We start from the raw sequence: 25,629 nt of genomic DNA, 5'->3' as shown, positions 1-25,629 counted from the left end.
CCCCTTTTGAATCCTGGTCCAGCTATTTAGCTAGCTGCAGTGACCTTAGAAAAGTCATTAACCATGCAGTGTCTCCATTTTCTCATTGACAAAATATCAGTAAGTTAGGGTTAACCATGAATGTGAAAGCCCTTTGTAAAACAATGATATGGCAAGATTGGACCTGATTCCTCCTGGAATTGGGTATTTGCAAATGGCAGATAAGGGAGGAGTAAATGAAACACATAATCAATTTCCCCTTAACACCAAAACAACATAGTGGACATGTTTTCTCACAGGAAAAATTCATCTCCCTACCTGCCCTCATTGCTACTCCAAGAAGGGATTGAAAAATCTTGAGATCAGGCCAGAGTCATTTCCACGTGTACAATCTTCCCTCCAATGCTAACCAAATACATGCTTGCACCCCAGTTCCAAAGACCTAACCCAAAATAAGCTGTTTTTATAACTTCGTTAACTACATGCTATGCATCTCTGGAGGAACTTACCAAACATTATACACTTAATAATTATCTTTTTATTTACTAGTGGACATTGAACATCATAAATACTTTGTAACCATAGAACTTTCAAAATTAGTCTGCTAGTTCAGAAAGGAGTACAAAGGACACTGCAAGAAACTCGCTTCCTGTCAGTCATCATTAAAATCTTCAGCCCTCATTAACCATATCTCCCCATATGCTGCTTTCTCTTATAAAATAACAGCTAACTTTGGCGGTGGTCATCCTCCATGCTACATGCTTTAAATGCTTAGTATAAGGCATCCCTAACTACCAGTCAACCAAAGTAAGTCTTACATTCTCATTTTATAAAGGAGGAAGCTAAGACACAGAGATATTAATTAACTAGCCCAACATTGATAGAGCTAGGAAGAAATAAAGCTAAAATTCAAGACCGTATCCATCTGAACATAAACTGTGCTCTTTCCATAATGAAACAGGTAATTCAGCAGGCAAATTTCTGACAGTAGGTGTATCTGTCTATCTGTCTACCTATCTATCTATCTGTATTTTTTCCTAATAAACTGAATTAAACGCAAAAAATAAAAGATTAAAAATGTTGCTTGATGCATGATAAGAGAAGTTCCAGCTTACATATGGGATCCCAGCTGCACGATTTCGATCTACAACCTCTTTCAATCCGTTGATGCCACCATAATTTCTGCGACTAAGCTGGAACCCAAGACTCCAGTATGAAGGCAAGAATGGTCGACCAACAAGCTGAAAACATAAATATAGAAGTGTCTAAGAATTTAGAATCAACACTGTTTGTAACACCAGGTCTGACATGGAAAACATTGTCTCCATTTCATTTTCTATAAAGTCCCCAGATCTAAAAATGTCAGAGCCAAGAGTAATTTCTTATGATAATTTGCAAAATTCTATAACTCCCATCTTTCTTTACTAAGTACCTAAATGTATTCTCAACAACTTCAACATCAGAAAATAATGATTTGCAGAAAACGCTTGAATAATGGTGTCATTTTGGGAGGAAAGAAGTAACATTCATTCACTCAATAAATATTTTCTGAGTGTTTACATGGTGGTGAGGCCTGAGGTAGCGACTTGTGATATAGTGACATAAAGCAAACTTAAATTTTTGCTCTCACAGAGCCTAAAAGCAATAAATAAATTTCTAATTTCAGACAGCAGTATGTGCTAAGGATAAAGGAATAAGGACTGATAGGATTAAGAGCGGGATGAGTGAAGAAACACTGCATTATATTTGAAATCCAAGTCTACAAGTGCTCGAGCCAACATTGAGAAGACTTCACACACAGAGCCCTCTCTTACATTATTCCTCAGAGTGCTTGGCCTCCAATATGAGAATCCCCTCAGCACGGTGCTTTCTCTCATGCCTCTGAACTCCCAGATAGTTTATTTGCACCTCATTAATGGCATTTATTATAAAGTGTTTCCTATTACAACTATTTCAGGCTGTGTCATATTTCTCCTAATTGATTATCAATTCGCTGGTGTCTGGGACTACAGTTCACATGCCATTAAGTGTCATCCTGAACACATCACCTCATCTTTCTGTACCTGAGTTTTTTCTTCTATAAAGTAGGAAGTGTGTCTAAAGTTTTTCTTCCATAAAGTAGGAAGTGTGTCTACAGTCTAAATGGTGGCTAAAGTTCCTTCTTGTCCTACAGTTTGAATCAAAAATAAATATCACTGTTCCTTTTACGTGGTTTCTTTTCACTTAATTTTAATTTATTGAATAAATGAATAAACTGTTGATTTGTAACCTTAGATCTTTGGAATGAGTGATCGCACAAGGTTGAGCTATTAGTTCCTTGAAGATAGGCTAGTGTCTGACTTATTTTTGCATTTCTCAAGTCTTGCACAGTGCCTGTCTTCCATGCAGAAAGCACCCAATAAATGTGCATCAAAATAAACATACATGAATAAACATGAATGAAAGACCCACAATCCCAGCACTTATAATCCACAGTTTACTCATAAGTTTTAATTTCCCCTTGTTAATTTATGACGAATGTATGAGATAACAGCAATACATAATGATCACCTAAACACAAAGCCATACCTCCAGGTATTCCTGCACCACTTGTTCTGGAGTGTTTCCCAGGAACACATAAAAGTCAAGAATGCCCCCAGTGGTGCGGTAAGTGATTGCAGGGGCGGGCTGAAGGGTGACCTCTGAAAGGATTAAAAGGAGAGTTAGAATTTTGTGGCTGAAATATACTCTTCTCCAGAATATGAGTACCCGAGGTATCCAAAAGACTCTCAGTCTTATTTTGAAAGACATGAAAATCCTCCGTATTCCTGTTTTTAGATAATTGTTGAAGTTTATAAAATGTCATACGAGCAAATCACCAATGGAGAACTGACATTTTAAGAGCAAAAACAAATTCTATTTTAATCTGGCCATATAAAAATACAAACATCTGGGATTTGTGAGAGATTTAACCCAAAGGAAAAGTTTTTAAAACCTTAAGAGATGAATTTAATGACAACGAAAAATAAAAAATAAAAATAAACCCTTATTAGAGTATCATTAATCCAGAAGCTGGAGGAGGAAGATTCTAGAGTGGGGAAGGGATGGGCTATGACCAATAGCCTACAAAACACAGCCTCTTGCCTACAGACAGACAGTATGGTTTATGTACTGAAATCTAAAGGTATCTCTGAAACGTGTCTATCAATGAATCCTACTATCTACAGATATTCTGGGACACATTACATCTCAAAAGAACCCTGAAGCATTTTTCAATGAACATAGCTTTCGGCACGAACTGGATTTGTAGACAGGTTAACCTACTTTCAGGTTCCAGTTTCTACAGAAGCATTGTAGGTCCAAAATGCCTTCTGTTAAACAGTGATCTCACCACAAAAGTCATTTTTATAGAAGCAGCATCCTAAAACATATTCTTGCTGAGATAAAAAGATGCTTCCTACCCATAGCATTGCTGTTCAACAGAAAAACCCCAAAAGAGGAGCCGCTGGTGTCTTCAAGGCACAAGAAGAATGTATGAGCTCCATACAGATTATTCATGCCCTGTCAACAAAAATGAAAAAAAAATAATAGTAGTACACGTTAAAAGTGTTTTATTCACCCTAAAATAAAATCAAAAACCATGCACAATACGTACTTGGTCAACACCTGACGTAGTTTAGTATTGTATCAAAAAGGTATCGAAATGATGGCATCAACTGACAAATGGATAGACAAAACACACATGGTACATCCACATAATGGAATACTATTAGCAATAATAAGAAATGGAATGCTGATGCATGCTGCAACATGAATAAGCCTCATAAATGTTATGCCAAGTGAAAGAACCAGACACAAAGGCTATATACATATTGTATGATTCCATTTATATGTAATGTCTTTAAAGTTAAATCTCCAGAGACAGAAAGTAGATTAGTAGATTGCTTGCATCTGGGGTGGGCAGTGAGGTAGGAAGTAGGTTAAATCTCAGAGGCTGTAAGAGATCATATTGGGCTGATGAAAATATTCTAACACTGGATTATGATGGTTTTACAACTCAGTAAGTGTGCTAAAAATCATTGAACTGCACACGTAAAACAGATAATGCTTATGGTATATAAATTATATCTCAATCAAGTTATTTTTAAAAAATTAAAAAAATTTGCAATGATATATAACAAAATGTTAGCAGATCTTGATATTATGAGCAACTTTGAATTTCTTCTTTATGCTTAACTGTGCTTTCTAACTTTTCTATAATTGACATATGATACTTACGTAGTAAAAAAGTTTAAAAAGAAAAAGATATTGAAACTGTCACAGGGCATTGATGAGCACTGATACAAACAGAGATCATGTGTGTACCTGTAAGGTGCTGTAAGACTAGAAGATCTTGAGATTATAATACACAGAAAGCTACAAGGAAGCTCCCTGGGTGATGTCACAAACCTAGCCCTGGGTGTAGGACAAAGGTACTGATAATGGTAAATTCCAGGAAATGAGGAAGAAGAGATATGTTACATATCAGCATGATACATAAAATAGAGAAGACCAGGAGGGCTGTGCAAAATAAGCTAGATTTAAAATTATAGCCAGGAAGACTCTTGGCATCAACTCTTGAATAGAGTAGAATGCAGATTAAATAAAAATATTAAAAAGAAGGAAGGAGAGGTATAGGGGGAGGAAAAAAAGGAAAAGAAAAGAAAAAATTTTAGTCTAATCTGTGACTATATAACTCAAGAATTTCAGCTGTAGAAAGCCAAACTTAGTATGATGCTTAGTATTCCATATTTGTCAGGGTCCTTCACCAAGCATTTTAGAGAATGTGCTGGCCATTGTTTCTTTTTTTCTTCATTTGGTTCAAAAAATATGCTCTCTCCACTGCATTAGATATTGGTGGGTGGGCCAGTTAATATGCTACTTGATTTGTTCTTCCCCTGTGGAATTTTAATTGCAAAACTTCAGCTCCATCCCTCCTTTGCAACATACATCAGCCTGCAGCTCTTGCACAGATCTGAGAAACATCATCAGCACAGTGGAGGCTTCAAGACATGCTCTATAAAACCATGCTACATGTTGTCCATGGCCTGGGACCTCCCCAAACCCTTTGCTGTAAGTCAGCAACAAGGTAAGTATAAAAATCAAGAGAAAGAGTTTAGAAACTCTCTTATAGCAATTTACAAGAGTTTTCATGTCTGTTTAATTTAAAATTTGGGCTTGTATTTTGTATGTCTTTGAATATTTTAGTTTTATTTTCCCAGTGATATATTTTAATGTATTTGACAAAAGTACTGCCCATCCTGTACTGAAAGAGAGAGAGAAGGAATAAGGAGAGAAAGAGAGAGACAGAGAGAGAGAGAGGGAGAGGAGGAGAGAAGGAAAGGCAGATAGGGAGAGAGGGAGAGGAGGAGAGAGGGAGGAAGAAGGAGAGGGAGAGAGGGAGAGGGGGAGAGAAAGAGAGAAAGGAAGGAAAGAAAGAAGGAAGGAAGGAAGAAAGAGAGAGAGAAGGAAGGAAGGAAAGAAAGAGAGAAAGAGAGAGAGAAAAAGAAAGAAAGAGAGAGAGAGAGAGAGAGAGAGAGAGAGAGAGAGAAAGAAAGAAAGAAAGAAAGAAAGAAAGAAAGAAAGAAAGAAAGAAAGAAAGAAAGAAAGAAAAAGAAAGGAAGGAAGAAAGAGAGAGAGAGAGAAAGAAAGAAAGAGAGAAAGAAAGAAAGGGAGAAAAACTTATCTTTTACCACAGATAAGCTCTTCTCCCACTTTAACACGCAAGTGATTCATTTGTGGATCTTGTTAAAATGCAGATTCTGATTCAGTAAGCCTGGGCCATGGCCTGAAATTCTGCATTTCTAACAACCTCCCAGGTGATGCCAACTCTGCTCTCTCTGGAACACACTTTGACTAGTAGAGAACTAGAACAAGACTAAAGATGCCAAAAGAGGCATTTTTAGGGAGCCAGACCCATGGTGGTTGTTTGGCCTAGTAGTAATGTTCCCCACACTCTGCTTCAGTCACCTGGATTGGGTTCCCAGGCACAGACCTACACCACTTGTTGGCCATGCTATGGTGGTGACCCACATACAAAATAGAGGAAGATTGGCACCGATGTTAGCTCAGGACAAATCTTCAAACAAAAGAGGAAGATTGGCACAGATGTTAGCTCAGGATGAATCTTCCTCAGGGGGAAAACAAAAGAGGCATTTTTTGGTCTACAAAGTTCTACTGAGAATGGCTCCTGCTGAAGCTCTCCCCTAGATAACTACTCAATTGTAAAAGACAGACATAGTTATTTTGTATAAGTGTTTTATAATATATATTAGGCTATAGCATAGTCATTAAATTTAAATTTAAATTTCTTTTAAAAGTGAGATTTTTTAAAAATTGATATATTACTAATTGTGAGTTTATAAACCTCAAGAACAAGTACATATTCTCCAATACAAACAGATCTAAATTGGGCAAAATAATATATAGATATAACTCTGTAGGTTACTTTCTGGAAAGGAGGGACGATATTCCTTACTGTGAGCAATCAGCAGGAGGAAGGGCACCTCACCTCAGTGGGGGTGGCATCCCGGGTGAAGATGGGCCAGGTCTCCCAGGTCATGTTGTGACGGTACTGCTGGTGCACATGTTCCCCCAGCCCATACACGTTGGCGCTGGGCAGTCGGAAAGACAGCTGCAGGTACTGCTGGGCAAACAGGAGGGGCCCAATGCTCGTGTCCAACCTGGGCATGGAGTAAGAGCGAGAGTCACCCAACAGCCCTCTCTGCCAGGAAACTGCTCCTTTTCCTGTACACTTTGAGAAGAGTCATTTCAGTGTTATCATCCACTTTCACGCTGCCTTTAAAGGCCTTTCTAGGGCGTCCCTGGTTCTTTATCTCTAGAGGAGCATAGCACCAGAGATATGATACCAGAAACCCATGTTGGATGATTGAGGGAAGAGAAGAATGTGGCCTTACATTTGCTGTGCATCTGCTTCATGTCAAGTACTATTCTGGGTGCTTTATAAATATTATCTCAGTACATGTAACAACAGCGGACTTTTGATTCCCTTCCTATGGACAAGGAAACAGAGGCCAATGAGGCGAGGTACTTTGCCCAATATCACACAGCTGCCTGGTGATTTGCTGGTGCCAGAACCTGAATACAGATTTTACTGACATTAATCCTTGTATCTTCTCCAGTATAATTTATGATTAAGCTCAAGCTGTTGTTAAGCGATTGATGGTAGGTCTCTCAGGAAGTAATAACTTAGAATAATAAACAGTGAAGTTGAGTTCCAAAATAATAGAATTCCCTATTTCATAATATCCATGAACCACAAGTGTATTTATACAACTTAGCACACCCAGCACATGACATTTCACTATTCTTTGCTCTGCAGTCATGACAAATTAATGGTGTTAATGATTTACAGTAAAAGCTTTGACATTTTTCTGAATTTCAAACATTTTCCCAAGTCATACTTATCTCATTGCCCACCCACAGTAAGTCAGAATGAATGTCATGGGGATTGTATATTCAGATATACAAATGGTATTAAAAAACTCACAAGACTCTTTTGTTGCTCGTCCTCATTATTTTGATGCTGAAGGGTATATGAGTGACCTCTATGTGATAGCTCAAATTGGAGGTATCAACAGTCTCATTAAACAGCTGAATATTTTCATGGGGGACTTCATAGCGCATGTTATTGAAATCAGTGATCTGTCAGAAGGAAAACAGACAGGACAACTCTAGATAAGACACTTCCTTGTAGAGCTTACAAGAGATTTTTGCTCTCAAATACCCCCCAATGAGAATAGCTTCTAAGTCTTGACCCTGTGTTTCCTGATTGGTGAGAAGAAAGCACTCAATCATGTGTCCCCTATCGAATAAAAATCAGCCTGCCCATCCCATCAGGAGATTCCTGCAGAGAGGAACAGAAGCACCTCTGCCTCCACACCTCTATGCAGTGCACACAGAAGAATGATCTGAACCCAGTGTAGGGGCACTGTCTTCAGAGATGTATTCAATAACTACCAAACCAACCTTGAAATGAAAACGATTGGCTGTCTGATATTCAGCTGTGAAGAGGGTGTCGACGATATCATATCCAAACAGAGATGGGGATGACAACCTTTTCAACTGGGCAGTAAACCCTAGGGGTGTGTGGAAGAGAGAGAGAGAGAAGCTTATTGCCTTTATTTTGCAGTTAACTTATCCAGACCATAAAAAATTGTTCCCTGGGGCAACATTAAGCCAGTGCTCACCTGCGCTTGTATTTTTATAGTCATTGCTGACATTATAGCCCCAGTTCCTGGGGAAGAAGCATGTAGGGACATCAGCATCTGACCCAGGCTTCCAGCAGCATTTATGTTGCCATCTGCAGACAGCCTGTGGCATAGAGTTAGCATTATAGGAAACGAAGGAGGTATTGTCTACTGATCTATAAACAATTTTATTCCAAGAAGAATTTGTTAGGTCATAATTACATTCAGTCATTTATTCATTCTTCTTTTATTCATATATTTATCCAGGCATCCAATATGCATTTATGACCTACTAGACAAGGAACTAATAATACAGATAAATAAGGCGCAATTCTTGCCTTCAGCAAACTTACAGATAATTACTGTATGATGAAATGAATGCCCCAATAGTGTGCCCAGGGGCAAAGAGAAAACACACACCAGCCATTGTACCCAGCCTAGAAGACTGCAAGTGGTATGGGGTGGGCTTCTAGGTAGGTAAAAGGTAAATCCAGTCCTAATGCACCAGGATGGGTTAGACAGGTGAACAGCAGAGCAGTATTCCAAGCTGAGAAAGCAGCAAGCATGACAGACTCAGAAAAATCACCAGTTCATTGTGCCAAGAACACAGAGTAAGAGAGATGAAGCTGGAGGCACACAATATCCATGAGTGAGTGGGATGCAAGACCAAGCAGTTGTGACATGCTCGTAAAGAAGAGTCATAGAAATGGCTAACAATATGGCATGAAGAAATGCCTTTCTAAAAAGTAAGGAAAGTAAAGCAAGGGAAAACAGAGAAAATTAAAATAGAACTAGGACAGATGGTGACATAAAAAAATCCAGTGTCCACAAGGCAAAAATAAATGGCATGTGGTTTCTCAGCGTGGTTTGATTATGGATTTTTAAAATTATTATTATTTGCTGAGATGTAATTTCGAAAAGTCTTACAACTTTCAGATTAATTTATGCAAAAAAATGTTTTGTTATAATAAATAAAATAGGTGGCAAATTGAATCAAAATGTTAAAATAAACACAGACAGCCACCTTTTTACCCAACTAAATTTACATGAAGTGACAGAAGTGTCACGAAGGAAAATATTCCAAATCCACTAGAAAACAGCAGAATATAATGCAATATGGCAGACTAGAAATATTACAAAACTCCTCAAACATAGAAAATAGATTTATCAACACTAGGGAAAAATATATTCATAGCTTAAAACACAAGAGGAGAAAAAACATTTCTTCAAGCCAAGTCAGTGTGGAGAAGTGGAAGAGAACGTGGAATATAGTTTTGGATGATTAATTGGGAAGCTGTAGTATGAATGCTTAGCTGCCCAATCCAACATTCCTTATGGCTATTGGTTAGCTCTCGCTAACTGGTGGGCATCCCAAATTATTTGTTCAGAGGCTAAGGGAGTTGGGAGAGACATTGAGAGCCAGAAGGCATGCAATGCACCAGCTAATAAACTGCCCCCTCTACACCATCAGGAAAGTCCCCATATTTCTCCCACAGTCCTTTCCTTCCCTCCTAAATACTCAGTGTAAGCCAAGGTAAATAGGACAGGCATCATAGACAATTAAATCAAAGATGACAGTCAAGAGCCACCAAACATTTGAGAGAAACCAACACCATGAGAGAAAGGCATCAAACTTAACAACAGAAGAAACAAATTAGAGGAAACAGTTAACAGAAAAAACAGCACAAGTCTTCAAAATAAATGGAATTATTATCTTCAGAGACAGGTACATAACTGTTGCCTCCATTTAAAAAAAGTGTTGAAAGTTAGGGTATCGCACAACAAGATTTAAAACTCCTTAATATTTGGACTGAATAACAAAAAGGAAACAGTAAAAGAGAAAAGTGTCAAGACAAAAAAAGAATTTTTAAAAAGCAAGTTTAGGATTATCCCAGAACATAATACACAAAGATAAAGAAACGGAAAGTATGCAAGGAAGGATAAGTGAAGAGACCAATGGACCCAGACAACAACACTCAAGTAGGAGATTCCAAAGGAGTGAAAAGACAGCACAGGTGAGGGAAGGGAGGATCATGACAGAGAGAAAGTGAGGTCGTATATAGTGAAAAACTCAATATGCAACCCAAGAAACTATAAAAGAGCAAAATAAACCCACAAAATCTACATGAAAATTTAATGAGAGTAAAAGGAATAATCAATGAAAGAGGAAAGAAGCAAGCATCTGCGGTCATCAATTCAAAATATGAAATGAGCGCCTGCCCTGTTGCAATCGTTCACCTAAGTCCACATGACAGTGCTGTCAGCGAGTGAGACAAACACCATTAATTAAACAGACCTTGTTTCCACTACTGATTTGAAAGGCCATTTTTATTTTAAACTAAATTTAAGTGCACGTTTGTGAGAATAAGAATATGTGTTTGAGGGCTTCCTATTATACTCCAATGGCGTGTGTATCAATTCCTGCTATGATTTCACGTTGATGATTACTATAGTGTGAGGATATGTTTTCATATTAGTTTGGCAGATCGTGAAATCTAAAGGAGACTCTTTGAAAAGATCAAATAAATATGAATATCTTATCAAGTCCTATTTTGACAAAAAAAAGAGGGAGACAAGATTCAAAACAAAAATGGAGAATAACAGATAAATAGGATTTTTTGATACAAATAAGAATTATGAGAAAACTGTACAAATTTTTCCCAATGAATGTGAAACTGTAATTCGGATGTTTAAATAGTAAAATATCGAATAATCAAAATTAGATAAGAAGAGTTAGAAAATCTGAAATGTCTAGTAGCCACGGGGAATTGTAAGCAGTAGTCAAAGAACTTTCCCTAAAAAAATGATACCTTGCCTAGACGATTTCAGAAGTAGAATATTCTCATTTCACGTATTTTTTTTCAGAACATAAAAAACGATGCAAAGTTTCTTGATTCATTTTATTAAACTAGAATAATTCTGGCAACAAACTGGACAAAGAAAGTCAAAAAAACAAACAAAAATACATAAGCCAATTTCACTTAAACAATGTAGGCATATAAAACTTTAACAAAATGTTAGCAATTTAAATTCATTAGCATATTAAAAGAATTAATGTACAATAGCCAAGTAAGGTTTATCAGGCAAAAGGTAGAATGGTTCAAAATTAAGAAATATTTTAATGAAATTCGCAACACTGACAAAAGAAAATCTTATGATTACCTCAACAGAAGCAAAGTATTTTTAAAATATGATAATGTGGTACATTTAAATGTTCTCAATTTAAAAAGCAAGTTATAAAATAACATATAGTAAATCAAATTTGTGTTAAAACAAAAATATATAAATATATGTGAAACGTATAAATATGTTCGAAAGCATAGAAAGGTTAAGAAAAGGATACAGACAAAGCTATTGACTGTGGGAAGGGAATTTGGAGATGGAGAGGAAGCATTATGAATAAGGACTTCCCCACTTTATACTGTACATAGCTATAATGTCTGAATCTTTCTTATTAAATAAATGTACTCAGCATAGATTTTGTGATTAAAAGAAAACAGAGTATGTCACAAAACTACTCGTTTGGAAAAGGTACTATAGCATTAACAAATATTTCACATGTTAACATCTGATGTAATTGCTCTGAAAAACCACAATATGAATATAACTTAAATCAATGTTTCATGCCTATTATAAACAAAGCAATCACATTATAACCGTAAAATCTTCCTAAATGTACTCTTTAATTTTCCATATATATAATTGATAGTTCTGCCTCATCCTTTTCAGAGAACAGAAAAGACTGGAGGGGATCAGTGGAGAAAGTTTGGGGCTCGGATAACCTCTGGATAACTGTTTTACCTAAGTCTGAGGCAGACATTGAGTACCTCTGCTACCACTGAAAGTGAAATCTGTAGAGTCCAAAAGATCAGTTTCATTGCCATAAGGTGTTCCAAAGTCTATAGACCTCTATAAAAAGCAGTAAGACAAGAAATTCAGTACATCCAGATAAACACAATATTTTTGCCTGCAGTTTGTCCTAGCATCCCTATTTCAGTTTTAAGCTAGTACCAGTATCCCAGACACTGAAGGTCAAACCTTTGAGAGAGAGATATATCTTCCTTCATCTTTTCCAATTCTGCTGTCACCACAATAACATAGACCCTCATAAACTCATGTCTGGATTACAGCAGTTGACGCATAACAAGTCTACCTATCTCTATTCTTTCCTAAGGAATAAACTTTTCTAAAGAGTTTTCTCCAGCTATCTTCCAAGTAGATTTTTGTGTCATTTCCCCCTCAGAAGTTATTGACTAACAGAACTTGAGAATTGAAAACTGACTTGAAAATTATCTAATCCAACTTCCATTTGATGCAAGGATTTTTTTCAGTAAAGTCTCTGATGGATGCTTAAATTCTGTTAATGATGTGTAGCCAACTTCTTCCAAAATCAGAAATTCCACCTTTATAATTAATTTTTACTTCAAAGTTATTTCTTATGTTTAGTTAAAATCAGTCTCCAGAAAGTTCCATTTTCTGAAACCTACTGTAGTGGCATATTGTCTTTTAAATACAATATATCAAACTATATTGAAAAATTAGAAGGAAAAAGGATCCTTGGCATTACAAAACAAGGAAAAAAAGGCATATTGGAAAAAAATTTTAACGGTCATTATTAGCAGGTAACATTATTATATAAGAAAAGTCCAAAAGAGTTTATAGACAAACTAGCAGAAATAACAAGTAGATATAAGAATATGTCTTCTTACAAAATCAATATTTCAAAAATCAATTTCAAATCTATATGCCAAAAATAGCCAAATGGAAAATTAAAATTCAAAAATAATACTTAAATAAAATCAAACATCAAATAGAAAAAATTTGGAAAAAATTTTCAAGAACTCTATACCAAAAACTTCAAAAATAAAAATCTGAATGAATAGAGGGATGTATATCATGTTCTTGGATTAGAGTATTCACTCTTGTAAAGATGAAAATTCTCCCAAAATTAATCTGTAAATTTTGTGTGATCACAACCAAATTTCCGGTAAGTTTTGTGAGGAAACTGATAAGCTGATTCTAAAATTTATTCAGAAATCTAAAGGATCAGAATAGGCTAGAAATCTTGAAGAAAAATAGGAATGATTTGGAGGACTTAACCACTTATCAAGATCTATTGTAAAGCTATAGTAATTAAGGCATATGGTATTGACAAAAGAACAGATATAGTAACAACGAAAAAAACAGAGATTCCAGAAACAGATCCACACGTATAAAGATGTATAATTTACAGTAAAAGTGTCACTACAATGGAGAGGTAAAAAGATGGTTATTTCAGTTAGTGGTGATGGGTATATTAGAAATTCAAGGAAAAAAATAATTTATACTCCTATCTGATACCATACATAAAAACCAATTCTAGATTGATTAAAGATCTAAATTTGAAAGATAAAACAACAATGCTTTTAGGAGAAAATATAGGAATATAGTTTTCTAACCTTGGAGTAGGCAAGAATTTTTAAGTAGAATACAAAATGCACTATTAAAAATTGATAAAGTGAATTTTATTAAAATTAAGAAGTATTTCTCATTTAAAGTCACCATTAAGAGAGTTGTAAGTCAAACTATAGAGTAAGAAGATACTTAAAATTTATATATGTAACAAAGATTTGTATCCAGAATATATAAATAACTGCTACAAGGCTTAAAAATATAGCAGCCCAATAGAAAAAACTGGGAAAAAATAATTTTGAAAAGACACTTCACAAATATGATTGTCAATCTAGCCAATAAGTATACAAAAAGGTATTTAACTTCACTTGTCATGAGTGACATACAAATTAAAACTACAAAATAGTTATATTGAAAAAGGGGAAAACATCAAGAGTGGGTTAGGATGTAGAGCAACTGAAGTCTTATATACTGCTAGAGGGAGTGTAAATTTGTACAAATACTTTGAAAAACTATTTTGCAATATCAGCTAAAGATAGTCACTTACATATCCTTTGAATTGGAAATTCCATTCTTACGTATCATTATTTGCCTAGGATATAACTGTATACTTAATAACTCAAAGAAAACTATAAAAACCATTTTAGAAACAATAGGAAACTTAAGTTGAATAAATAATATAATATAACTTAACATAATATATAAATATAAATATAATAAATATAAAATAATCATTATTAATAAAAGAAGCATTGTAATAAAAGAAGCACTGGTTAGCAAATATAATAGATTATATCTACAATAGAAACTATGTATATGAAATAGCCAGGAAAAAAACTTCATAATACATGCATAATAAAATGTATACTAAGAGGAACATAAAACTCAATTGGGAAACGTACATATACAAAAAAAGAGCTGAGGGGCCAGCCTGGTGGCATAGAGGTTAAGTTCACGTGCTCTGCTTCAGCAGCCTGGGGTCCATGGGTTTGGATCCCTGGCACAGACCTACACAACACTCATCAAGCCGTGCTGTGGCAGCATCCCAAGAACAAAATAAAGGAAGATTGGCACAGATGTTAACTCAGGGTCAAGTTTCCTCATCGAAAAAAAAAAAAAAGTTGATGGGGAGACTTTCTATGTTTTTAAAATGGAAGATTCAAAATTACTGAGATATCAATATTGCCTAAATTCAACCTAAAATTTAATGTAGTCCTAATTAATATCCCAATAGAATATTATGAGACATAGAATACAGCGTAAAAGAATAAAACCTAAAAATACGAAACCTTTATGATAAATTCGTAAGTCACAACTAAGCAGCGTTCAAATAGTTGATATTCTTGCCAGTAACATGATTCCAGAAGGCCCTTGCTATAATGAGTCACCTGAGTTCTACAAGTGACTCAGTTATCCTTCTGTGCTTAATAGCTTCTATCCTCAAGTAATAGTCAGAATTTAACCCTTCCATGGCTATCCTCAGAATCACACTCCTGACACATTAGCAACACTGGAAACTCTCCCTCCACGCTGGACTTTGGACCCCACAGGCCAACACTTTTGTTAGTTCCTCCTCCTCTTTCCTTTACCCTCCCTTGCTTCCCTCACTTTCCTAGTGTTGCTGTTTGTTTCAATAAGGTAAGAAAGAAATAATTCCAAACAAATCAGAGGCCCATAATCCACTCCACCACCACCTTCTTCCCACTCATTTCTTTTAAATAAAACCCAACAGGCAACAGCAGGGAGCCCATTTCTCTGACCTCTGTCACCACCTGGCCAGGCGCACAGTCTATCCTTTCTGATTCAGGGATCTCTGGGCACACTGGAAGATCTGCGTAGGAATTAAAGGACAAAGTTGAACATTTGTAGCGTAATCACAGTTCCAGGAAAGAAGAAGGCAAAGTTACAGCATTTCAGCCAGTTCTCCAGTCAATGATCACTAATAGCTGGTATCTACATTTGCATACAACGTTGAACACTTCAAGTGTTAAACACATTTGCTTCTTGTTTGGTTGGCTTTCACTGAGGTATAATTCATACACCATAAAATTCACTCTTTTAAAGTGTACAATTCAATGGTTTTTCATATTTTACAAAATTGTGCAGCTAATCCCTACTATCAAATTCCAGAACATTTTCATCACCCCAAAAAGAAATCACACACCCGTTAGTGGTCAGTTCCCATTGCCCTCCGCTCCCAGTCTCTGGTGAACACTAGCTTACTTTCTGTATCTATGGATTTGCCTATTCTAAACACTTCACATAAAAGAAATCATAAAATATGTGGCCTTTGGTGTCTAAAACTTAATGCAGTCCTAATTAAGTTAGGCATAATATTTTCAAGGTTCATCCACGTTGCAGCATGTAACAGCACTTCATTCCTTTTTATGGCTGAACCGTATTCCCCTGTATAGACATAACATCTTTTTAAATCTATTCATCGGTCGATGTACTTTTAGGTTGCTTCCACTTTGTGACTATTATACAAAATTCTGCTATGAACATTCACATACAAGGTTTTGTATGAACACGTTTTAAATTCTTTTGGTTATATATGTAGAAGTGGATTTGTTAAGTAATATGGTTAACTCTATCTTTAACTTTTTGAGGAACTGTCAAATTTTTTTCCAAAGAGGCTGCACCATTTTACATTCTCACTAGCAATGAATGAGGGTTCCAGTCTCTCCAGATCCTCAGCAACACTTGTTACTATCTGTTTTTTGTTACAGACATTTTAGTGTATGTGAAGAGTATTTCATTTTGATTTTCGTCTCCCAAATCACTGATGGTGCTGAATATCTTTTCATGGCTTATTGCCCATTTGTAGATCATCTATAAAGAAATGTCTTTTCAAATCCTTTGCTCATTTTAAAAAGTGGATTATTTTTCTTCTTATTTTTGAATTATAAGATTTCTTTATATATTCTGGATACTAGACCATTATCCAGAAATGTTATTTGCAAATGTGTTCTCTCATTCAGTGGATTGTCTTTTCACTTCCTTGATAGCGTCCTTTGAAGCACAAAATTTTTCCATTTTGAAGTCCAATTTGCCTATTTTTCCTTTGGTTGCTATGTTTTGGGCATCATATACAAGAAATTGTTGTTTAATCTAAAGTCACAAATATTTATGCCTATATTTTCTTCCTAGTTTTACAGTTTGGGCTCCTACATTTTGATCTTTTATCTATTTTGAGTTAATTTTCACATATAATGTCAGGTAGGGATCCAGCATCATTCGCTTACTTGTGGATATCCAGCAGTCCCACACATTTATTTTTTGTTTGTTTACTTTTTGCTTTTTTTCCACTCACTTTCAACAAGCTATGAGGTAAGCTAGGAAGATATTATTGTCTTCATTTGAAATAAAGACTTTCACCCAGCACTGACTATTCTTACTTTACCCTTTATCCTTTGTGACATTCCCTCTCCCCCAAATAACAGCGTCAGAAGTAGGATCTGGTTCAATGGGCTCCATGAGCCACCCAAAACCCTGAATTCCATCTGAAGCTTGAGGCAGCAGTTACTGTGGGCATTATGGGTGCCCTTCAGTATCTTTGTTTCTATTCAAAAAAGAACTCAAAAATATGTCTATTATCTTTATGGCTCTACACTTACTTGTGTATAGACATAAATAAAAATTTGTTTTAAAATTGGATTAAAGACTTAAACATAAGGCTCTTGAAACTGTGAAATTTCTAGAAGAAAACATAGGGGAAATGATTCAACAGATTGGTCTTGGCAATGATTTCATGGATATGACACCAAAAGCACAGACAACAAAAGCAAAACTAGACTAGTGGGACGACAGCAAACTAGAAAGTTTCTGTACACCAAAGGAAAAAATCCACAGAATAAAAAGGCAACATAAGGAACAGGAGAAAATATTTGCAAATCACTTATCTGAAAAAGGGCTAATTTATAAAATATGTAAGGAACTCCTACAACTCAATAGCAAAATCAATCAAACAAAAAACAAATAAGCTGATTAAAAAATAAATTTGCATTTCTCCAAAGAAGGCATACCAATGGCCAAAACAGATACAAGAAAACACGCTCAATATCACTAATCATCAGGGAAATGCGAATCACAACCACAATGAGATATCACCCCACATCTGTTAGGGTGGCTGTTATAAAGAAAACAAAAGAACACAAGTGTTGGTGAGGATGTGGAAAAATTGGAACCCTTGTATACTAACGGAGGGAATGATAAAAATTGGTGCGACCACTATGGAAAGCAGTATGGAAGTTCCTCAAAAATTTAAAAATAAAACTACCATATGATCAGGCAATCCCACTTCTTGGTATTTATCCAAAAGAACTGAAATCAAGATCTCGAAGACATGCTAACATTCCCATGTCAATTTTGCATTTCATAAAAAGGAAATCATTTCAGCACTATTCACAATAGCCAAGATGTGAAAACAGCCCAAATATCCATCGACACATGAATGGATAAAGAAAATATGGTATAAACATACAATGAAATACTATTCAGCCTTTAAAAAGAAGCAAATTTGCTCATTTGCAACAACATAGATGAAGCCTGAGGACGTTATGCTAAGGGAAATAAGCCAGTCACAGAAGGACAAATAATGCATGATTCCACTTATATGAGGTATCTAAAACAGTCAAACTCATAGAAGCAGAGAATAGAATGGTGTTTGCCAGGGGCTGGGGGGAGGGGGAAATAGGGTGTTGCTAATCAACATGTATAAAATTTCAGTTATGCAAGATGAGTAAATTCTCTATATCTGATGTACAACGTTGTATCTGTAGATAACAATACTGTATGGTACACTTAAAAATCTGTTAAGATGGTAGATTCCATGCTAAATGTTCTTACTACAATAAAAATTTAAACAAAAAAAAACTCCTTTTCAAGGCATGGAAACATATCTTCAAAAAACATCTTGAGAGAAGTCCCACATGTCAAACAGTTAAAAGTGAGACTACTCTGCATTAACTAGGTTATGGTTTAGGATGAATGCAAGTGTGAAGATCCAGTTTTCTGCTAACTAAAAGAAACTACTTACTCATATACACTGGATAGTAATCTCATGAGACTTATTACCCAAAAAAAGTTTTATAGGGAAAAAATAGTAATAGGCTAAAAATAGCTTCTATCAATGGTTTTCAATCATCTTTCAAAGTCATAATTGTTCCTAGAAACTGCCTTAATGTTTACTGTGAAGGGTGATGAAAAGAGATTGAGTAGGTAGGGCTCTGATGTCAGTACGATTTCTTGTCACCACCTGCTTAATCTACAATGTATTTATAGACATAAAATGAGCTTCACCAAGCAGAATAAACCTCAAATTCATTCTAATTAAGAATATATTTTTGCACTACCATATTATTTAGAGAATAATATGTGCATGGAGGAGAAGGCATTCTGTTTGATGCTTCTGTGAGAGAGAGAACAGTTTCAAAGATATCTATGAAGACATCATAGCTATCTCAATCAGAATATGGGCTGGAGGCTAATTGTAATTGATATATTTAGGCCAAGGTCATCAGCACTCAACGTCCCTGTAACCTAATTTCCTCTTCCATAATGTAACACGATTGGGCACTATTACCTCAACTGTTCTTTCTCCTTGAAGGCTCTATCACTTTCATGACTCTGAGTCAAAGAATAGGCATCTGCTAAGCCTAATTTTTCATCTTGTTAAAATTGCATCATACGGCATTTAGAAGACTGAATATCACTAGCATTCAAGGTTTAGTTGCAGAAAAAAGAACACGTCTTTTGGAGGTGGCCTTTAACTAGTTGTGGATGTGCATTTTGAATAATGCAATGTGGTGGGATCCTGAAGAATAAAGGAATAAAATGATTTCTTTGGCATCCAGAAGGGACTTCCTTTACCAATCCTTCCAACCCAGCAGCCACAAGCATCTCCCTTACCTGAAGGATTCTCCAACACAAGAAGCAGCAGGAGGATATCTAAGGCAAGTATGATTATGATGAAGACAATCAGAAGGACTTCCAATACAGTGAGCTTCCTCGCCATCTAGATGGACACAGATAACAGGATTAAAGCAAACCACAAAGCCCCATCAATCCAAAAGAATAGATATATATCATGATTAACCTGTGAACTCATTTGCAAGATGACTTGATTATCAGCAGCATTCCTCTTCACACAATCCAGAGAATATTTGTTTCTACTCATCACAGCATCTCCAATTAACCCTAATCTGTACATCCAACATCTCTAGGGCTCTTGCCTTTTTTTGTCTGTAGAGGGGTTGATATTGTCCAAAAAAAAAAATATCAGACAGAAAGAATTGTGGGAGAGAGGGGGAGTAGAACAGAGTACAAGAGAAAGAAAGATGGGGGGTTGAGATGGCTCACAAAGCTCTTTCAGATGCCACTTTGATCTTCACATCCACCCTGGACAGTAGAGAGGAGGTTACACACATGGAGGGAAAAAGTAGCCAAACTTGACTCCAAGTCTTCTATTTCAGTTCCCATGCCATGATGCCAAGATGCTTAACCATTTAGAGGTCACTAATCCTTTTAATAATCTGGTAACAAAAGTGAACCTAATCCTGATCTCCAACATAATGCTTGCTTGTGTGTTCACAGCATACAAACCCATGTCAATCTGATGGCTCACAGTAGCCCTGAAGATCATTCATAGACCTAAGTTTTAAAATGTCTGATCTATTGTAGGGTGTACTGATCCGGGAATCCAAGAACTTCAATTCTTGTCCTGGTTTTCATAATAACAGGTGGACATTCTAGCTATACGGACGTATGCTTCTTCATCTATGAAATGAGGTCAGATTCTGGATATATACTCATTCTTCTGCTCTAATTATAGTAAATCTAGCATTCCCTCGCGATTTCACGACAGTCCGTAAATTCAGTGACTCTCATCACCACTCTAATTCCCATCAGCCCCATATGTTGGCTATACCCTGGAACTTATCACTCCCCAGAATTGTTCCACTTCTGAACTCTTAACCTCTACTTCCTATTTACTGGTCAGAAGCTCATGTCCTTTTACTCTCTCATTGCATCTTTTCCTTATTCTTTGATGACTTTGAGGCTTCGTCTCTCTTTCCTTTCATATTAATCTCTTAGCCCCTCCTGTTTTACCCCTAACTGACATGGAACTCAATGTCTATTTTTGCTCTCATCTTCCTTACTCCTTTATCTGCTAAGTGAATCCATATGATGAAACCATTTATCTAAACATCTGCCTTCTGAGTTTATGTGCTTGGCCCAATGAAGATGCCACTGGGTTCACAATCTCCCAAATCTACTGGGCCTGCAAGCTGACTGACAATTTTGCCAGCTCCTCTCATTTTTCACAGAAGAAATTTCAAACACCGATCCTTCTTTTCAAGCCCGAACCTCTGTCACCTACACTCTTACTCTTAGCCAATATTGTATCCTACATCATAGACAAAATAATATTTTGCAAAAACTATTTCATCTCCCTGTTTCTCAACCCAAGCTTTTCTCTAAAAATTATCCATATCTAGTAAATTCTTATCTTTCCCCTCTCTTTTCAATGGAAGAGTTTTCTCTCCTTTTGCCTAAGCATAATCCTGTGTCAATTCTCTAAATCTCACAGGCTTTGCATTTCTAAAATACCTTATTTCACCAATTAGCTTTCTTCTTTCTTTCATCATCAACCTCTCCCTCTGAACTTACTCTTTCTCCTCATAAATAGATCCCAAGTAACCCTGAACTCTGTTGAGGACTCTGTGTTCTTCTTTAGGTACCATTATAAATTTCTTTTCCTTTCATAGATAACTTTGCAAAAAGATAATTCCACACTGTCTGCATGACCTTCCTCCTTTATTACTGGCATGGTTTCTGTTTCTTGCATTCCACTGAAACTGCTATCACCAAGGTCACTGGTGACTTAGCTGCTGAATACAATGGGCACAGTCTTAATCACCTAGCACTATCAATTACTTCCTCCTCTGAAATTTCCCACCTTTGGTTTCCTTGATATCATTCAATATTGGTTTTTCACCTACTTTTCAGGCTCTTCTTCAATATTCTTTGTAGTTCCCTATTTCATTAAATTTTGATATTCCCTATGTTTTCACCACTCTCCTTGAACAAGCTCTACCACTCATACGATTTCAAATAACATCTGAGGACAATCCAATCTGTTTTTCTAGCTGAGAAATTTAGATTCATACATTCAGTTGCTTATTGGATGTCTCACTTGAATGTCCCATAGACTTAAGCAAATTCAACATGTTTAAACATGAAATCATTTCTACCCATACCCTAATCCCAACTTCTGCCAATTCTTCCAAATTGGCTGCTTCTCAAATAACTAATACCTTGAGGAACAGAATCACAACTTCTTTGAAAACCTAGGTACCTTCTTTGACTCCTCCCTTTCTGTTAGTTCTTGTAGTCAGTTACCAGTTCTGTCGGACTACTTTCCCAGCATCTTTCAAATCTGTTCCTTCTTCTCTGCCCCTGCTGGAAATGCTTTAGTCAGGCCATGATTTCTGGCCTGAACTGTGACCACAGCTTCCCCAATGGTTCCCTGCTTCCACTCTTTCTGCTCCCAAAATTCATTAAGAGCACTGCAGTTGTATTGATCTTCCTATAGCACAAATAGGGTCATTGCGTTGTCCTATAGTCAAGTCTTCAATAGTTCTCCAGATAAGATATAAACTCTTTAGCTTCGTAATCAATGTCTTCATGACACCTTCTATGCCCAGCCGCCCAGTCTTTTCTCTCCTCTATGGCCCAGTCCTAGCAAATCAACATTTACAAGGTGACAATCTATAAATTTATGTGGACAAAGTATTTTTTTCTCTCTCTCTTTTTTTTCACTTGTCTTTTAACTTTCCATTTCCCTACATCCCTGTTCTTCTCAACCCCAGCCCAATGTCACGAACATTTCTACAAATACTTTCATATGTATATAGCTTCACCTTTTAGCTGAGGCAGCCTTTAGGTTGATGTTTAATAAGCCAAAAAAATAAGCACCTTAAGTGTGAAGCAGGGGTGAGGAGCAAGGATCTTCAGACAACTTGCCAAGAGGGAATTTAGGATTAGAGTTTCAGTCTGAAGTTGAAGTTTACTAACTATTCTTTCCTATTAGCCTAAATCTATTAGGTGTTCCTCTGCTGGTCTAAATTATTCAAAGGTTTACTCTAATCCCCAAAAGAAATATATCATATTATTATATTCCCATAAAATTTCTACATCAAAGTTGGTCAGGCAGGCATTGTGATTGCCATTACATAAATGAATGTTAAGGACTTTTGTCTAACCATGGTTTGTGGTGGAACTGAGGCAAAAACTGAGATGCCCTGCTTCTTAAACTAGGACTTGAGTGCTCTCACTCTCTCCACAATGTCTCTTAGACTGCAGAGCTCAAAGATCTGGGAGCTAAATTTCCAGTGGTGGAATTTCAGGCAGTGAAAGAAGTGTGAGGGACCCACCCCATATGCTCTCAACACCTGACTTATTTTCTTATATGTACAGCCCATGACTCACTACCACAGCACATGCATTGTCCATCAATTAGCCTTCTTCTCCAAGTATCGTTTCTCTCCATGGGGATACTTTTCCTCCCAGCCTCTACAAACCAGAAGAAGTTACCTCATCAACAGTCCTTAATCCTCCACGGGGAGCAGATTCAGCACCTGCAGCTCAGGAAGTTCAGGAAACTCTGGGGACAACCCCAGGCATTTTCCCGCCTCTCCAGGCAGAGGGTAAGAGTGGGAATTTCTAAAGGTAGAAATTCTTCCCTACTTAGAAACTGTCCCTGACCAAAGCCACTTTTCCTCATCAAACAAAATTTTAGAATAATTAAAATCCAAGTTATTATTAAAAACCTTGATAATTGTATAGCCATTTCCCTCTCTGATCAAAGAGACACATTCGCCTTCCTCCCAATTCATGCCACTTTGGGCTAACTACCAGAAGGATCCCACCTGCTTATTTTTTCTTGATTTCTCTCAGTGAGAGAGGAACATTTCACAAAACACCCTCCCCGTCTGCCCCTCACTCACTTACATACACACACGCACGCACGCACCACGCACGCACGTCCGCGCGCACATCTCTCCTCTCCAGTCAGCCCATGACTGCATGCACTATCTCATTCCGACTTCTCGTTGTCTATGGGAAGGGAAGAAAATATCAGATCCAGAGGAAAGCTATGGGTTGTCCAGGTCACTTAGCAGAGAAGAAAGAATGGGACATTTATAAGAAGATAGGGACACCAGTAGTTCCAATCACCACCCGCATGGGAAAAGTACGCACCTCATAGCCGTATGTTTTTATTTGCTGTGTGCGTCCCTCGGTGGTACTTGAGGAACAATGAGCAAAGGTGACTGAGCTGATGTAGTCAGCTTCTGCCAGGATCGATTTATTGCCCTGTAAAGCTGACGGCAATTGAAGATGAGTGCAGACCATAAAAGGGACCTTGCTTTCCTGTGACGTGGAGAAAGCTCCATTTGTTAATAAAAGGGGAAGGCGGGTTTATTCTAATAGTTATGGCTCCTCTGTGTTCCTGTGCATATCCAATCACTTTGCTTGGCACAATAGATTATGCTTGTTTGTCTCCCCACGTAGCCTAAAGAGCTCAAGAGCTAGGGTCTTACACATCTTCTTTACTGTTGTATCTCCTGTGCTTAGTACTCTGCTTAATATCCACAGATATTTTTAAATAAAGAGCTATTTGTTGAAAAAGTAAGTGAAAAGTAAAAAGTGAAAAGTATGTGGTTCATCATATTGTTCCTTTCTCCACTTTTGTCTCCCAAAGTTCTCTTGGTATTTTGATTAATTCCAATTAGCCTTCAGACCAATTATTCTGAATAAAAGAAGCACTATTAAAATAGAAATATCGTCTTAAAGTGGGAAGACACCTCTATTGAATATTCATCATGCTCTTTGACTGCTCAACACCTTTAAAAAACTCTTCTAATACTTAATGAACTTCATACCTTGAGAATTCTGCCTCCCCAAGGAAGAGCCTAGAAATTCTCTTTCACAATCTCCCTTTCAGGCAAGGTAGAGGCAAGTGGCCTGGGCTCTGCCAGTGACATGTGCCTGTGATCCAGAAAAAAGTGGAGTGAAGAAGGAGGTGCCATGTGGAATCCAGGATGATGGACATCGTTTCAGAGGCCACAGGGACAGAGGACCCAGTGGTGTCCTATGCTCAGCATTGGTGGTCCAAGTTGCCAGACGTGCTAAGAGCGGCGGCAGTGGAATCTCCACAGGACAACTGAGCTGTTGTCCCTAGCCACATAGCCTGCAAACTTGATGCTCTAGCCCTCCCGGAGTTTCAATAAGTTACTATTATCTTTTATAATTTTCTTCTTAAGCTAGCTCAGGTGTTTTTTTAACTGAAATATAATTTGCATACCATGACATTCACCCTTTCATAGCATTCAATTCGGGGGTTTTTAGAATATTCACAAACTTGGGCAACCATCACCACTATCTAATTCTAGAACATTTTCATCATCCCAAAGAGAAGCCATGTATGCATTGAAGGTCATTCCAAATCCCCACCCCCCCAATCCCTGCAACCACTAATCTACTTTCTGTCTTTATGGATTTGCCTATTCTGAACATTTCAGGTAAATGGCATCATACAATATGACAATGGGTGCCCATTTGTGTCTGATTTTTTTCACTTCACATTATGTTTTCAAGGTTCATCCATGTTGTTGCAGGTATCAGGCATCTTCAGGTATTGGTACTTCATTCTTTATTATGGTTTTATTCTTTATTCTTTTTATGGCTGGATGATATTCATTATATTCATATATCATATTTTTCTTATCCTTTCATCAGTTGGTACACATTTGGGTTGTTTCCACTTTTTGGCTATTACGAGCAATGCTGCTATAAACTTGCATGTACAAGTTTTTCCATGGACATATATTTTCAGTTCTCTTGGGAATATACCAAGGAGTAGAATTTCTGGATCACATGGTAACTCTATCTTTAACTTTTTGAAGAACTGCAGAACTGTTTTCCAAAGGCATAGCAACATTTTACATTCCCACCATGAGGGTATATA

General features: G+C 36.8%; 1 protein-coding gene across 1 annotated transcript in view; it reads right to left on the bottom strand.

Annotated features, from left to right (window-relative positions):
• LOC124243353 (probable maltase-glucoamylase 2) overlaps positions 1 to 19,614 on the bottom strand; it is an 86,409-nt gene extending 66,795 nt beyond the window's left edge. Inside the window, exons 1-10 of the mRNA XM_046668961.1 lie at positions 19,509 to 19,614; positions 15,822 to 15,830; positions 15,359 to 15,429; positions 8,208 to 8,331; positions 7,987 to 8,096; positions 7,508 to 7,662; positions 6,509 to 6,680; positions 3,420 to 3,519; positions 2,548 to 2,660; positions 1,095 to 1,220 (exon numbers count right to left, since the gene is read on the bottom strand). Coding sequence (XP_046524917.1) covers positions 1,095 to 1,220; positions 2,548 to 2,660; positions 3,420 to 3,519; positions 6,509 to 6,680; positions 7,508 to 7,662; positions 7,987 to 8,096; positions 8,208 to 8,331; positions 15,359 to 15,429; positions 15,822 to 15,830; positions 19,509 to 19,614 — 1,086 coding nt within the window. The remainder of the gene's footprint in view (positions 1 to 1,094; positions 1,221 to 2,547; positions 2,661 to 3,419; positions 3,520 to 6,508; positions 6,681 to 7,507; positions 7,663 to 7,986; positions 8,097 to 8,207; positions 8,332 to 15,358; positions 15,430 to 15,821; positions 15,831 to 19,508) is intronic.
• Positions 19,615 to 25,629: the final 6,015 nt, after the last annotated feature.

This window comes from Equus quagga, chromosome 8 (assembly GCF_021613505.1).
Source record: "Equus quagga isolate Etosha38 chromosome 8, UCLA_HA_Equagga_1.0, whole genome shotgun sequence".
Taxonomy (NCBI): Eukaryota; Metazoa; Chordata; class Mammalia; order Perissodactyla; family Equidae; genus Equus; species Equus quagga.
The sequence above is the reverse complement of the archived record's forward strand: the minus strand, read 5'-3'. Positions and strand labels throughout refer to the sequence as shown.